Source organism: Acipenser ruthenus, chromosome 9 (assembly GCF_902713425.1).
Source record: "Acipenser ruthenus chromosome 9, fAciRut3.2 maternal haplotype, whole genome shotgun sequence".
Classification (NCBI taxonomy): Eukaryota; Metazoa; Chordata; class Actinopteri; order Acipenseriformes; family Acipenseridae; genus Acipenser; species Acipenser ruthenus.
Genome location: NC_081197.1, coordinates 14,435,850 through 14,451,156, shown reverse-complemented (window position 1 = coordinate 14,451,156; position 15,307 = coordinate 14,435,850). Strand labels below are relative to the sequence as shown.

The following is a 15,307-nucleotide window of genomic DNA, read 5'->3' as shown; positions in this document are numbered from 1 at the left end:
GGAATGCCCGTTTCTTCTTTTGACCGCTCTGTACTTACCGATATAAATCTGGAGTTGCATAAAGCTCTTTCTCCAGCTTTTAAAATTGCCAGTGCACGCAACTCTCCTGTTCTCTCTGAAGGTGACGGGTTGCCAAGCAGCATCTATGATGCCTCTGTAGGGCTCTATGGTGTATTTAATCTACCTATTACCCCAGAAAACCCTCCTCCCCATAGCACAGGAGAGCCATCCACCCTGGCTTCCGCAACTACATGCGGTGTTGCAGACATGACCATCAAATTGTTTGGTGGAAGGTTGACGGACCTTAAAGTGCAAGGTAAGGGTTCTTGCCAACGTGGTATCTGTTTAATTCTGGAAGAGGTACGGTTATCAAGTCTCATTGTAACTATTCCCCCGCAGCCGACTTCATATTTGTTGAAGTAAGCAAGATTCCGCAGAGGTGCAGGTACAAGGTGTTGGAGAGAAATGGAGTGGTCCACTTTACAACTGCCTTCAAAGGTTGCAATGTGAAGGCACTGGTAAGATTTAGATTCATAACTTTTTTAAAGTCTGCTACGTCATCGGATCCACACTTGCTGGCCTTGTACAGTATAAATGTTAAACTGACAAAGCAAATGCCATGGGACTGCTGTTCCACATATACAACTAACTTAATTTCTTAAATGTTCTTCAACTTGGGTGGTTTTTGTCAAATACAGAGCGTCTGCTTTCATCGTTATTGAGGTTCTTTACAATCTCAGATGCTGGCTAGAACAGTCCCGTTCAACTTTGACATTTTTTACTTTTGCTTGCAGGGTGGGCAATATGTCCTGACCCTGATGTGGCGGAACCACTATGTGCATATGTCCTGTCCAATTTCTACACCTGATGGACCTATTACAATCTGTGGTAAGAGTAGCATGACCATCAAACTCCCAGCAGGACCAATAGAAGCGCTTCGTGTAAAAAGTGAGTTTCTGCCTGGCACTAAATGGAATGTATGGGTGTATTTGCTTCACCATATACCTTGCTGCAACTCCTTGTATGCATTTGAAACTGTTGCATGTATGCTACAGTACATGTTTCTTCTGTCCTTGAACATAAGGACTACAGCACCCTTTTCAAGAGCATTTTCGATTTCAGTTTTTGAAGTACTGGTGGTAGTGTGGTGGTTAGTCTTGGGTGCACTTGAGGGATGGATTATACTGGGATCTGTGGGTGAGATGAGCGATGGATTAGTTTTTTGCAAATGTTTGGTAGCAGTTCTGAGTAACTACATGTAAGATTTATTCTGTAGCTGTTTTCCTCTCGCTGCTGTGTAGCCAATTGAGAAACTCTGCCTATTTAATAGATCCGGAGATCTCACTAAATTTCTTCTAATTGTAGATAAATTCAACAAATGGGTATCCATTTATGAAGTTGCTGTTAAATGCAAATATCAACTGTTGAGTGATTCAGAGGGAAGGATCACTTTCACTACTTCCTACAATGGATGTCACGTGAGGAGATTGGTACGTGTATCCTGCTTTCCACCAGTATCGGAAACATTATGCTCTGTATACAGCCTGCATTGTAACCTAGGAAGAATGGACCAATACAAAATGATGTGTGAAATTTATATAATGGGTTTATTTTCCCATTTCAATATTGGAATTGTTGCACTCAATTTGGCTGTTCACTTCTATAATGTGAACCTAGGATGGCCTTCCTACCTGTAGGAACAGGATACTGCGAAGATTAAAACTCCAGTGACGCCATTATTTATATTTTTGACCCTCCTAGATGGATCGTTATTTCTATAACCTCTACTATCAAATGGCTCCAGGGAAGCTAGGACAGGCACTCGTGTCTTGTAGGACCGGAATTAATGTTACAGTCCCACCTGAAGAGTCTTTGCCTTCTGTGTTTTGTGGCAAGTCTGGCATGATGATCAAATTGCCTAAAGGAAGTCTTAATGCAGTCAAAGTGAGAGGTGAGCTGCATCTATGTTCCTCTGAATTCTGATAGTGTCAACCCACCGCTCCTTACTGGTTGACGTAGAAATTGAAGTCGTGACCCATTCGCATGTTCAATTGCATATGGTTCTTGGCTGGCTGGCTACTACTGGAGTAGTACAACTGAAGCCTCGAACAGACCTTGTATAATAAGCATTTAGAAAGAACTTGCTGTGCAGGGAACTCATGGCATTTCTTCTACAGATGGTTTTGACAAGGCAATACCTGTCGGTAGTATTGCCGAGCAATGCAATTATCAACTCTTTCAAATGAAGACTGGACACATCATCTTGATTGCTTCCTTCCAAAGCTGTCAAGTTGCATTTGTGGTAAGACTATTGAGGCCATGATTTATTAAATGTTGCTGCATGCTTCCAGTAAACTGCTTCAGTACAAGCAATACTGAATATGCCAATAACAGAATTTCTCTTTTAAGGATGGTTGCTTTGCCTTGAGCCTCCAATTCCAGCATGCTGATGGTGTAATGGGAGAGGCGTCTGTGCTTTGCCATGCGGGTGGGAAGCCAAAACCAACTTCCCAACCCGAGACTCCTACAACTCAAGAAGTAACTTCCAGTATACTGTCTACAGTAATTCCTGCAGATGTGTCTGCTACCATCTGCAACAAGGATGGCATGACAGTAGTGCTACCCAATGGTCCTTGGTGGGGGATTAGAGTGAAAGGTGAGGGTTGTGTGGCTTCTTTTTCTTTCTCCCACCAGTGAGTTGACTAATGGAGGCACATACAGATTGACATTTATTCATTCACTCCCCTTGGTAGCTTAGGGTGGGCATTCCACAGCACTGATCACAATATTGCCCACTGTTCTTGGCTCTTGGAAAGCTATTCAAACAACTGGTGACTATCAGAGTACTGATGCCCGATTAGCTGGTATATTTGGTTAACCAATGCATGGTGAATGTGTCTTATGCTTGTTCCCTTTATTTTTGGCTTAAAGCTGTAATGGAATTTCAAATACTGAAGGCAGGTTCACACTGGGTATAAGATCCAGATGGACGCAGGCTGTAGTTCACACTGAGCAATCTTCTCCCTGGGTTTAATTTATTCTGACTAGTTTAAAAAAAGACAACTTTTGGAGGTTCGGCGAGTCCTGCACAACTGCTTTTAATTTGTACATGGTATAACTGTAGAGCCAAAAAAAAAAAAATGATCCAAATGAGAAATTCACTGACGGCAAATGCCACCATTCAGTTTCATGGTTGGTAAGATCGCTGACATTTGCTCAGACTTTCAGATAACAACCTGTTTAATTTAACCATCCCACTTTCAGTAGGCTGCTGAGACGCACATCAAACACGGTTTAAATTCCTGAGCTGTTAGTTTTCATTCTGATTATCTGTTTGATACTGTACATGCTTAATTCTTTTCTGCTACATCTGTAAGTGTCATTTTATTTCAAACAATAAACGGTAAATTGTATTACTTTTAAAATTCTAAAGGAAAGAGGCATGTGGTTGGCTGAAATGTGAGTGATGCCACCAACTTGACGCTGAGAAGTTAATCTTCCCAACTCGTCCGCAGCGTCTACGCTTTGAACGCAAGGTGGTCCGTCTGAATCGTATGCCCAGTGTGAACCCGCATCTCTACTTGCTGTAATGATGTCTCCTTTTATTGCAGATCTTTCTGGCAAAGAGATCACTGTGACTAGTGCTTTGGCAGAACGATGCCATTACAATCTCTCTCTGCATCTGGAGAAAATAATCTTTACAACTACCTACACTGGCTGTTTTGTTGAGGAAGTGGCAAGTACATTTCAAGTGACACTAGAACACTTTTTGTGGTTCCCTGGGGGCTAGCTTGATCTGTAATCTCTTAATATTTCAGTTTGACCTTGAGGTAACATTTTCATCCATAAAGTTGAATAGGACTTTACTGGACATTCCGTTTGTACATCCTTACATGGCAGTGGTACTTGTGTGAAATTGTATATGCTTTTACAAGTATTGGTCATTTGTTCCTACTAGGGAGGTCGGTATGTCCTGACTGTCCTGTACAGGACAGCTACTTGGAATCGAGGGTCTGTGCGGCTGGAATGCCCAACCAGTGCTGGAAGCCCTACAGAATTGCCTCCTCTTCCAGCCACTGTGGGGAAACCCATTCCTGTCTGCAGGTCCTCTAACATGACTGTGGTGCTGCCGGCAGGATCTCTAGAAAAAGTCTTTGTACTAGGTGTGTTGCGAGGTTGATTTGGGTACTAGAACCTTTTTGCAGTGGGGTACTTAAACTAGAAACTATCAATGGCTAGTCCTATCCTGGATGTGAACTCATGGATTCGTTTTGTTTCAGATGAATTCAAGAGGCCAGTAAAAGTCATTGATGCGCCCAAGTCATGCAATTACAGCTTGGTGGAGAGACGAGGACGGATCCTCTTCACAGCTCCCTACAGTGCCTGTGATGTCAAGATCTTGGTAATTTTCCTCGGTGTTTGTGTACTCTATGCCAATGGGGACGCGTGTAATCATCTACATGTCTCTTGCATTTGATTCTGGAGGTTTCGTTTGTTTTTGACATTTCTGTACATGCTGTTCTGGTCATCAACTTTCATAACGGATGGCTCTAACGTTGCATCTTTATACCCCCTACACACCTTGTGATGAGACTGCTAAATCCTTCATCTACTTCTACTTGATGGCAAAATTGGCATGCCAGTTTACTTTGAATTTTATAGTGGTCACTGAGTTTTGTTGGTTGAGTAATCCAATTGGCTTAAATGGGCCAAATGGCATTCATTCCTTTTTTTAATGAATTGTATTAACGGTATCAAATCAACTGGCATTGGCATTTTGTCCAACCGAAGCTTTGATACTTTGCCACTGTCTCCTCCTTCTCCCCTTGTACATGTAGAATGGAAACTATGTCCTGACCATTATGTCTACAAGTTATTCTGGAGGCTTTGCATCAGTGCAGGTAGAATGCCCTACCACTGGAGAACCAACAAAACCCCCTCCCTCTACAAAACCCATTCCTCCAACTCCTGTCTGTGGAGCTTCCAGCATGATGGTGGCGCTGCCTGAGGGACCTCTGGAACAAGTCAAGATAATGAGTGAGGATTATTTAGATTTTATATGAAATATATACATTGTTCTGGTAATCTCATGGAAACTTGTCTACTTTGTAGATGACTCTAATGGGCTATGGGTAGCTGTAAAGGATGTCCCAAAGAACTGCAACTACACACTGATGAAGGAAAGAGGAAGAAACCTCTTCATAACCTCCTACAAGGCCTGTCATGTCAGGATACTGGTAATGACTAACCCTCTGATCTGGGCAACATGATATAAATGAGCAGGGCCCATTGTATTGGGTTCCATTTACTGTGCATTTGTAATGAAGGAAGTCATTAAGGTTATGGTGGCCTCCTGCTGGTTAACTTTTCGGGTGTTTTTTTAAGCATACATATGTGCTGTAATGCTATTTCGGGACTAAGCACCTGCATTCTGGACCTGTGCTGTATTTGCTGCATCCAGTAAAAGCACTCGCGTAGAGTGCAGGATGCGCCCTATAGTCTGGACTTCGCTGGTTTGAGTCCAGGCTGTTCTGTGCACCAGCGACCCCTGTGGTCTGGCCAGGCGCCTGCGGGCTTGCCTGTAAGCTGCCCAGGACTGCGTTGTCCTCCGACGCCGTAGCTCTGAGCTGGCTGCACGGTGAGTCTGCAGTGTGGACAGCTTCAGAAGACCGCGTGTGTTTGTCTTTGCCCCTCCCGAGTCAGCGCAGGGGTGGTATCGGTGAGCTGAGCCAAACAAAATAATTGAACACTACTAAATTGGGGAGAAAATAAGAAATAACTAACTGGTGACCTGTAAATTTAAGAGGGCGGGGGTGGGGTGAAAGAAACCTTGCCTGTCCCTTTCACTGCAGTAACTTAATCAGGGTGTGCAGCCATTGTGTAATCTACGATGTCAGAACATTGCTAATGTGTGGTCAACATCTTCATGGCTCTTTACACAGCCTGTTGGCAGGGGTCCATCTATTAACCCTTTCAGGACCGAGCATTTCAGTGAGACTCCCCCAGGACCAGGTGCTTTTTGGCTGTACGTGACTCTCTTCCTATAAATTCACTACAAACCTTTTTTTTAATTTTTTTTTTACAATAGCATCTTGCAAATGGCGTCATTTTTGGAACACTGGAGAACATTAAAGTACTTCAGAGACCGTATGAACTCTGCAGTAACACCATTTTGTATGGGGGGGGGGGGGGGGAGATTTTTTTTTTTGTAATTCGACTTCGATACATGTATATACACCGATACCCAAAGAACCTTGCAGTACTCCCTGAATATTTTATTGAAAAATAGGGGCAGATAAGACATAGTAAATGTTTATTCTCAGGGTCTTTTATAAGCAATAATGGACACTACTCACTCTTTTTAATCGTCTTTGCACGATCACGTCCTAAAAGCCCACTTCAGTATGGTCGTGTTCACAATATCCTGGTCATTAAAGGGTTAACTAGAAGTTGCAGAGCCATATGGCTGGCCTTTAGTCTACTAGTAATTTTGTCATTTCTTCCATGTCTGTTGGTAAGTTAAGCTTTGAATGTGTTGTATAGCACATTGGATTTCAAGTAAATCAAAGTTGAGGAGTGTTCCCCACTGTAATCTCTTGGTGTCAATGACGATTTTCTTGTGACTACCCTTTAACTTTCCAGAATAAAAACTATGTCTTGACTATAATCTACACAACTGCAACTGGGATAAGAGGGATGGTGCAAATGACTTGTCCAGCAGTAGAGACAACAACCCATACTACTAGGACTACAACTATTAGGAAGCCAGGGACTACTGGGAAACCTACAAAACCAACTCTCCCTCCCACTCCTGTCTGCAAAGCCTCCAGCATGACTGTAGCCCTGCCCTCTGGGTCACTACAAGTTTTGTTATTGAGTGAGTTTGAATTTGGCTCAAACATTTTTGGAGGGACCTGATTAGTCTTGGTGGTTCATGTCCATCTGGTTTCTTTGTAGATCTGTCCAACGAATGGGTAGATATCGGTGCTGCTCCCAGTTACTGCAACTACAGTTTGGTGCAGGGAAGAGGCGGCAGAAACTTCTTTACAGCCCCCTACAGGGCTTGTGATGTCCGGATACAGGTAGGAATATTGTATGGCAATCCTCACTTTGATCTGTAGACAAAAGCATTGTTAATCTTCACTTGTATTTGAAGGCAGAAAATGGAATTGAAATTTAGTGGAAGCGGTTTAGTACCCAACTACATAATCTTGATGTGCCAATTCCACGATCTACAGCTGTGGCCTATTTCCATCCCCCTATAGAATTAACCAATGTTCATTCATATATGCACACACCTCCTATACATTCTAGCCTTTTCTTACTAGCCCTTCACCTGGTAAATGGTAATTCAGTCACGTTATGACTGACAATGAATCTGACAAACTGTAGGATGTGCTAAACACATTTCGGAATAAAACTGAAGCCAACGTTAAATCAACAAAGTTCAACCAAGAAACCCCATATGAAGTTTAAAAGAGGTAGTATGAAGGGTAATTCAATTTTGATCCAACTGTAGCTCCACAAATAGTAAAACAAACATACCTGTACATTGTGTAGTCAAATGATCGCTGGATGTGAATGCTTGTTTCTGAACGGTATTTGCGTGTAATATGAAACCCAGGAGGCTGAAACTTTATGCAAGACACAACCGTTTTGGGGCCGCTCCTTGAGTTCAAGCCCTAGGCACATGCCAGTTTGACGATGCCTTAATCCGGCCCTGATTACATGATTTATCTATTGCGTAAAAGTTTACTTGCTAAATTTGCCAGGAGCCCCGGCGCTTATTTCGAGACTCTGTGTTTTATTCTGCAAGATCACGAACATCTGCAAATACTTCAGATGCAATCATGAAAAAGCTGCCTGCACACATTTATAGAAATGACAAATTGCAACATTCCTGCAACGCCATTAAAATGTTGTAATAACAGAATGTATTGTGGTAATAAAACAGTAAAATCCACTATCCAACCCTCTGAATTGGAACACAACCATGTAAGGTAGGCCTGCAGCACAAATGTACGGCACATTAACTTTACTGATATTAAACGCTAAATTGGTAAACATTTCTTGTTCATTATTTCAGTATTCATAACCTGGCATTTAAGAAATCTGGTATTTATTGACCATATTTCCCAGCAGACCTGGCGCTTATTGGAGACTGGAGATTTATTTGAAGTTACTATGTACATATTCTCATTCCTAAAATTCTGGATAATTTGGTAACGCAAAAGGATTGCTAGCTATTTGCCAGCACCCGTTCAACGATACCAACACAGTTTGTGTTCCAGTAAACTATTTTATGACAAATGGGGAAACCAAGTGGAAACAAAAGCTAGCTCCCTTTGAGCCCTAACTAAACTCTGTCCCGAACTATCTTGGGAAGGGCTGAGCCTTCATTTCAAAACTATTTAAATCACAATCTGGAACCGTAAACCCAGTCCAAAATATGCCATTCAAAACAGTTCCTTGGTACAGTAGTCAATTATCGGATCTTTTAAACTACAGGACATACCTGTAATGCATATTGTGAACATGGCTTCTGCTGCTAAAATGGCTGAGATTTAGCTGCCAAATTACCGTCGGACTGAGGCAAATGCCAGGTCAGGAATTCAGACCACCAAAACCTTAGATGGAGCATTGTGTGCTTTTTAAATTGTTGCAGTTAAGCAAATTAAATGACTGGGCGGTTTTATCTTGTCAGGAAGGGCTGGAGATCCTGTATTTGAGCAGCCAAGAACTTTCCAATTGCACGTTCTTCCAATGCCTTAACAGAGTATAGAAACACTTTTCTGAATGTGTTTTTGAAGTTTTAATGATACCTGAAGTTGTGTAATTTGGCAGTTGTACTGAGATTGTATTTGATTTTCAAAGTTTGGCATGTTGTGTGAATTGCAGTAGGTACCGTAATTCCTGCATTGCATTAAATCTTGTATGTTTAATGTGATGGAATAGAACTTGCTAGAACGGAAGTCATTGTGTTTTTATCTTGCTCTTAATTGTATTCATACTTGTACTGTGATTCTTAATATATTTGTTTACGAGTGTAAGTCGCCCTGGATAAAGGTGTCTGATTTTTTAAAAATTACTAGCTAAATATCCATAGGTACTTCTGTACCAAGTAAAGAGGAACCTACTTCTACATCAGGATTGCTGTGCAGGCGTAATTTGATGTAAACAGTTTTCATGTTTGACTGATGGCACATTGCAAGCGAACTAACAGTGAATTAGAAGTGTTTTAATACTGTACACTGTCATTATTACATTTAAACAAATGCTTAGTTTAGTACAGGACATTTTTTTTTTTTTGGTATCCTTAGTTGGAAGGAAAGTGTCATTTTTATAAGGCATGAATTCAACTGCACCATCAGTTGGGTATTGTACTTTATGTGCATTTGTATAACCTTGACAGATTTTGGCAACGAGATGATTTGTTGTAGGATGTATTGGAAATGACATCCTTTTGGTTACTTCGTAAAGGCCGGCTGACAATGTGACCGAAGCGGGTTTGATATTCGGAACTTCTCAAAGAACCTGTGGTGTGTGGCAAGTGGTGGGTTTAAGTCGTGATAAGGGAGGCGATATGAAACGGGTTCATCTGTACTTGGGTAAACTTTTATTCTATACATTAGTTACAGTAATTGTGAATACCCATTTATCCATACGAATAGATTATGCAAACTAGCATTGGTCCCAATTAGTTTGGATAACTGACTCTGTATTGTAAAGCAAATCTTCACGCGCTTAACCGTATTCTCCTCTGTGTATCCAGTTAATCCTTCCCAGAGTTTAAAAGCAAGTTCACCTGCACTCGGACCTGTCGACTCCCCTTTATTTACTGGGAGTCTTCCTTACTTTAGGCCCTTCTCCTTGGTAATTTCTCACTAACGTTTAACTTCTCGCAATGCATTTTGATACGTTCACGGTCTGTGGTACCTTTCACAATTTCATGTGTGCGCTGCTAAAGAGGTTTTAAAATAAAGCGGGGAAGCATGGATATGGGTGGGATTTAGATTTGGCGTACATTTTAAACATTTACTGTAACACAACACTAAACTCAGCTTTTGAGGCAAGATGGTTGCCAGCTATGGAAGCCTCCCAGAGTTGAAGCAGGTGAGATGTACACTGTCGTGGAATGAAGTCCTTCCAGTCTTCAACTTGTTGTGTCCCTTCACTTTCAGAATGGGAACTACATGTTGACCTTGCTTTACATAACTGCTGATGATGAACGAGGGTACTTGGACATTAGATGTCCCACCACTGGTGGGGAGCCAACAGAGACTACTAGAACCTCTGGTGTGGAGCTGACTGGAACCACTGGTGGGGAGCCAACAGAGACTACTAGAACCTCTGGTGTGGAGCTGACTGGAACCACTGGTGGGGAGCCAACAGAGACTACTAGAACCTCTGGTGTGGAGCTGACTGGAACCACTGGTGGGGAGCCAACAGAGACTACTAGCCCCTCTGGTGGGGAACTGACCGGAACCACTGGTGGAGAAATTACAACTATTTGGAAACCTACAATGCCAACTCTCCCTGACACTGCTCTCTGCAGAGCCTCCAGCATGACTGTAGAACTGCCCTCTGAGTTGCTTCAAGTTCTAGTATTGAGTGAGTTTGAATTTGGCCCAAATACTTTTGGGAGGGATCTGATCTGTCTTTGTAGATAATGGAACTATTTTTTTTTTTTTATAGGTCCATCCAATGAATGGGTAGATATCGGTGATGCTCCCAGTTACTGCAACTACAGTTTGGTGCAGGGAAGAGGCGGCAGGAACTTCTTTACAGCCCCCTACGGGGCTTGTGATGTCCGGATACAGGTAGGAATCGTACATTGTATGCTAATCTGGAGTTTGAGCTCTAGTACTACAACCTACATAAAACTATTGTTGTTTTTCTCTGATTTGCTGACTAATACCCCTTCACTAGCACATCTGACCCGTGAGTGCTCGGTATGGGTACAGGTGGTTCTCCACTGGCTATTTGTGAAGTTGAGCAAGAACCAAGCGGCACCCCCAACAAACTAGAGAACTATCCTTAAATGAGATCTCTTTGGCAAATTTATATTAACCCCCCCCCCCCCCCCCCCCTTTCAATAGAACTAATTTAACCAAGTCAATTATAATCTGCAATTGTTTTTAGACCTTCCTAGATATTTACAAAATCTAGCGGTACAGCTGTACTGTTCTATTTTTTTTAATACCACTTTGTGCAAATTTTTTGGCATATTTAGTAACTTCTGCTGTGTGTGTCGGTAGCTCTGCAATGGAAAAACAAGCATAACGTCCTTCCACTTTCAACTAGTTCTGTTCCTTCACTTTCAGGATGGAAGCTACATCTTAACATTACTCTACATTACCACTGCTAAGGGAGGCTACGTGCACATGACTTGTCCAATAAAAACCACTACTAGGGAGCCAACCAAGACTACTAGAACCAGTGCTGGGGAACCAACCAAGACTTCTAGAACCATCACAACTACCAGAACCACAATTATACGGGTGACCAGCACCAGCGGGACGACTACCAGAACCACCATTGGGGAGCCAACGAAGACTACCGGGACAACCAGAGGGAGGACAAGGACCACCAGGACAACCAGCAGGAAGACCACCAGGACAACCAGCGGGAGGACAAGGACAACCAGCACAACCAGCAGGAAGACCACAAGGACAACCAGCGGGAGGACAAGGACAACCAGCGGGAGGACAAGGACAACCAGCACAACCATTGGGGAGACAACCATTGGGGAGACAACCAGCGGGAGGACCAGGACAACCAGCGGGAGGACCAGGACAACCAGCGGGAGGACCAGGACAACCAGCGGGAAGACAACCAGAACCACCATTGGGGAGCTGACCAAAACCACCACTGGTGGAGAAATGACAACTATTTGGAAACCTACAATGCCAACTCTCCCTCACACTGCTCTCTGCAGAGCCTCCAGCATGACTGTAGAACTGCCCTCGGAGTTGCTTCAAGTTCTAGTATTGAGTGAGTTTGAATTTGGCCCAAATACTTTTGGGAGGGAACAGATCCATCTTGGTAGATAATGGAACTCATTATTATTTTTTTTTTTTGTATAGGTCTGTCCAATGAATGGGTAGATATCGGTGATGCTCCCAGTTACTGCAAATACAGTTTAGTGCAGGGAAGAGGCGGCAGGAACTTCTTTACAGCCCCCTACAGAGCTTGTGACGTCCGGATACAGGTAGGAATATTGTATGGTATTCCTCACTTTGATCTGTAGAAAAAAGCATTGTTAATCGAAGCGGTTTAGTACCCAACTACATAATCTTGATGTGCCAATTCCACGATATACAGCTGTGGCCGATTTCCATCCCCCTATAGAATTAACCAATGTTCATTCATGAAGTTGAATGAAACCTGCTCAATGTTACTTTTTACTCCTGAACAAATGGCTACGTACATATATGCGCACACCTCTATACATTCTAGCCTTTTCTTACTAGCCCTTCACCTGGTAAATGGTAATTGTCAAGTTATGACTGACGATGAATCTGACAAACTGTAGTTGTGCTAAACACGTTTCGGAATAAAACTGAAGCCAACATTAAATCCTGTACCACAGCTCAACGATTGTTCTGATTTGCTGAATAAAAAGGCAAGTTCAACCAAGAAACCCCATATGAAGTTGAAAAGAGGGAGCATGAAGGGTGCTCGATATGATCCAACTGTAGCTCCACAGTAGTTCACAAATAGTAAAAAAAAAAAAACATACCTGTGCATTTGTGTAGTTAAATGTTAATTTACTGGATACAACTGCATTTTCACCCAAGTGATTGCAGTGACGTAGTACATGTTTATACTCGGGGGGGGGGGGGGGGTCTTTTTATAAGCAATAATGGACACTAGTCTTTTTTCTTTTTTTTCTTTGCACGATCACGTCCTAAAAGCCCACTTCAGTATGGTCGTGTTCACAATATCCTGGTCATTTAAAGGGTTAACTAGAAGTTGCAGAGCCATATGGCTGGCCTTTAGTCTACTAGTAATTTTGTCATTTCTTCCATGTCTGTTGGTAAGTTAGGCTTTGAATGTGTTGTATAGCACATTGGATTTCAAGTAAATCAAAGTTGAGGAGTGTTCCCCACTGTAATCGCTTGGTGTCAGTGACAATGTTCTTGTGGCTACCCTTTAACTTTCCAGAATAAAAACTATGTCTTGACTATAATCTACACAACTGCAACTGGGATAAGAGGGATGGTGCAAATGACTTGTCCAGCAGTAGAGACAACAACCCATACTACTAGGACTACAACTATTGGAAAGCCAGGGACTACTGGGAAACCTACAAAACCAACTCTCCCTCCCACTCCTGTCTGCAAAGCCTCCAGCATGACTGTAGCCCTGCCCTCTGGGTCACTACAAGTTTTGTTATTGAGTGAGTTTGAATTTGGCTCAAACATTTTTGGAGGGACCTGATTAGTCTTGGTGGTTCATGTCCATCTGGTTTCTTTGTAGATCTGTCCAACGAATGGGTAGATATCGGTGCTGCTCCCAGTTACTGCAACTACAGTTTGGTGCAGGGAAGAGGCGGCAGGAACTTCTTTACAGCCCCCTACAGGGCTTGTGATGTCCGGATACAGGTAGGAATACATTGTATGGTAATCCTCCCTTTGATCTGTAGACAAAAGCATTGTTAATCTTCACTTGTATTTGAAGGCAGAAAATGGAATTAATTTAGTGGAAGTGGTTTAGTACCCAACTACATAATCTTGATGTGCCAATTCCACAATGTACAGCTGTGACCGATCTCCATCCCCCTATAGAATTAACCAATGTTCATTCATGAAGTTGAATGAAACCTGCTCAATGTTACTTTCACTCCTGAACAAATGGCCACATACATATATGCGCACACCTCTATACATTCTAGCCTTTTCTTACTAGCCCTTCACCTGGTAAATGGTAATTCAGTCACATTATGACTGACCATGAATCTGACAAACTGTAGGATGTGCTAAACACATTTCAGAATAAAACTGAAGCCTACGTTAAATCCTGTACCACAGCTCGCAATGAATGTTCTGATTTGCTGAATAAAAAGGCAAGTTCAACCAAGAAACCCCATATGAAGTTGAAAAGAGGTAGTATGAAGGGTAATTCAATTTTGATCCAACTGTAGCTCCACAGTAGTCCACAAATAGTAAAACAAACATACCTGTACATTGTGTAGTCAAATGATCGCTGGATGTGAATGCTTGTTTCTGAACGGTATTTGCGTGTAATATGAAACCCAGGAGGCTGAAACTTTATGCAAGACACAACCGTTTTGGCGCCGCTCCTTGAGTTCAAGCCCTAGGCACATGCCAGTTTGACGATGCCTTAATCCGGCCCTGATTACATGATTTATCTATTGCGTAAAAGTTTACTTGCTAAATTTGCCAGGAGCCCCGGCGCTTATTTCGAGACTCTGTGTTTTATTCTGCAAGATCACGAACATCTGCAAATACTTCAGATGCAATCATGAAAAAGCTGCCTGCACACAAATTTATAGAAATGACAAATTGCAACATTCCTGCAACGCCATTAAAATGTTGTAATAACAGAATGTATTGTGGTAATAAAACAGTAAAATCCACTATCCAACCCTCTGAATTGGAACACAACCATGTAAGGTAGGCCTGCAGCACAAATGTACGGCACATTAACTTTACTGATATTAAACGCTAAATTGGTAAACATTTCTTGTTCATTATTTCAGTATTCATAACCTGGCATTTAAGAAATCTGGTATTTATTGACCATATTTCCCAGCAGACCTGGCGCTTATTGGAGACGTGCAATTATTTGAAGTTTGCAGTTTTACTATGTATATATTCTCCTTCCTAATTCTGGATAATTGGTAACGCAAAAGGATTGCTAGCTATTTGCCAGCACCCGTTCAACGATACCAACACAGTTTGTGTTCCAGCACATTTCTTTTATAACAAATGGGAGGGGGGGGGAACCAAGTGGAAACAAAACCTAGCTCCCTTTGAGCCCTACTATCTTGAAGGGCTGAGCATTTTTCAAAACTATTTAAATCTCAATCTGGAACCGTAAACCCAGTCCAAAATATGCAATTCAAAACCATTCCTCACTACAGTAGTCAATTATCTGATCTTTAAATGACAGTAAATACCTGTAATGCATATTGTGAACATGGCTGCTGCTAAAATGGCTGAGATTTAGCTGCCAAATTTACTGTCGGACTGAGGCAAATGCCAGGTCAGGAATTTGGACCACCCAAACCTTAGATGGAGCATTGTGTGCTTTTTAAATTGTTGCAGTTAAGCAAATTAAA

At 42.2% G+C, this 15,307-nt stretch overlaps 1 protein-coding gene across 1 annotated transcript in view; it reads left to right on the top strand.

Annotated features, from left to right (window-relative positions):
• The window catches only part of LOC131737976 (uncharacterized), a 67,030-nt gene that overhangs the window by 40,681 nt on the left and 11,042 nt on the right, over positions 1 to 15,307 (top strand). Inside the window, exons 29-32 of the mRNA XM_059030467.1 lie at positions 11,325 to 11,994; positions 12,087 to 12,211; positions 13,168 to 13,402; positions 13,483 to 13,607. Of these exons, the coding sequence (XP_058886450.1) occupies positions 11,325 to 11,994; positions 12,087 to 12,211; positions 13,168 to 13,402; positions 13,483 to 13,607 (1,155 nt within the window). The remainder of the gene's footprint in view (positions 1 to 11,324; positions 11,995 to 12,086; positions 12,212 to 13,167; positions 13,403 to 13,482; positions 13,608 to 15,307) is intronic.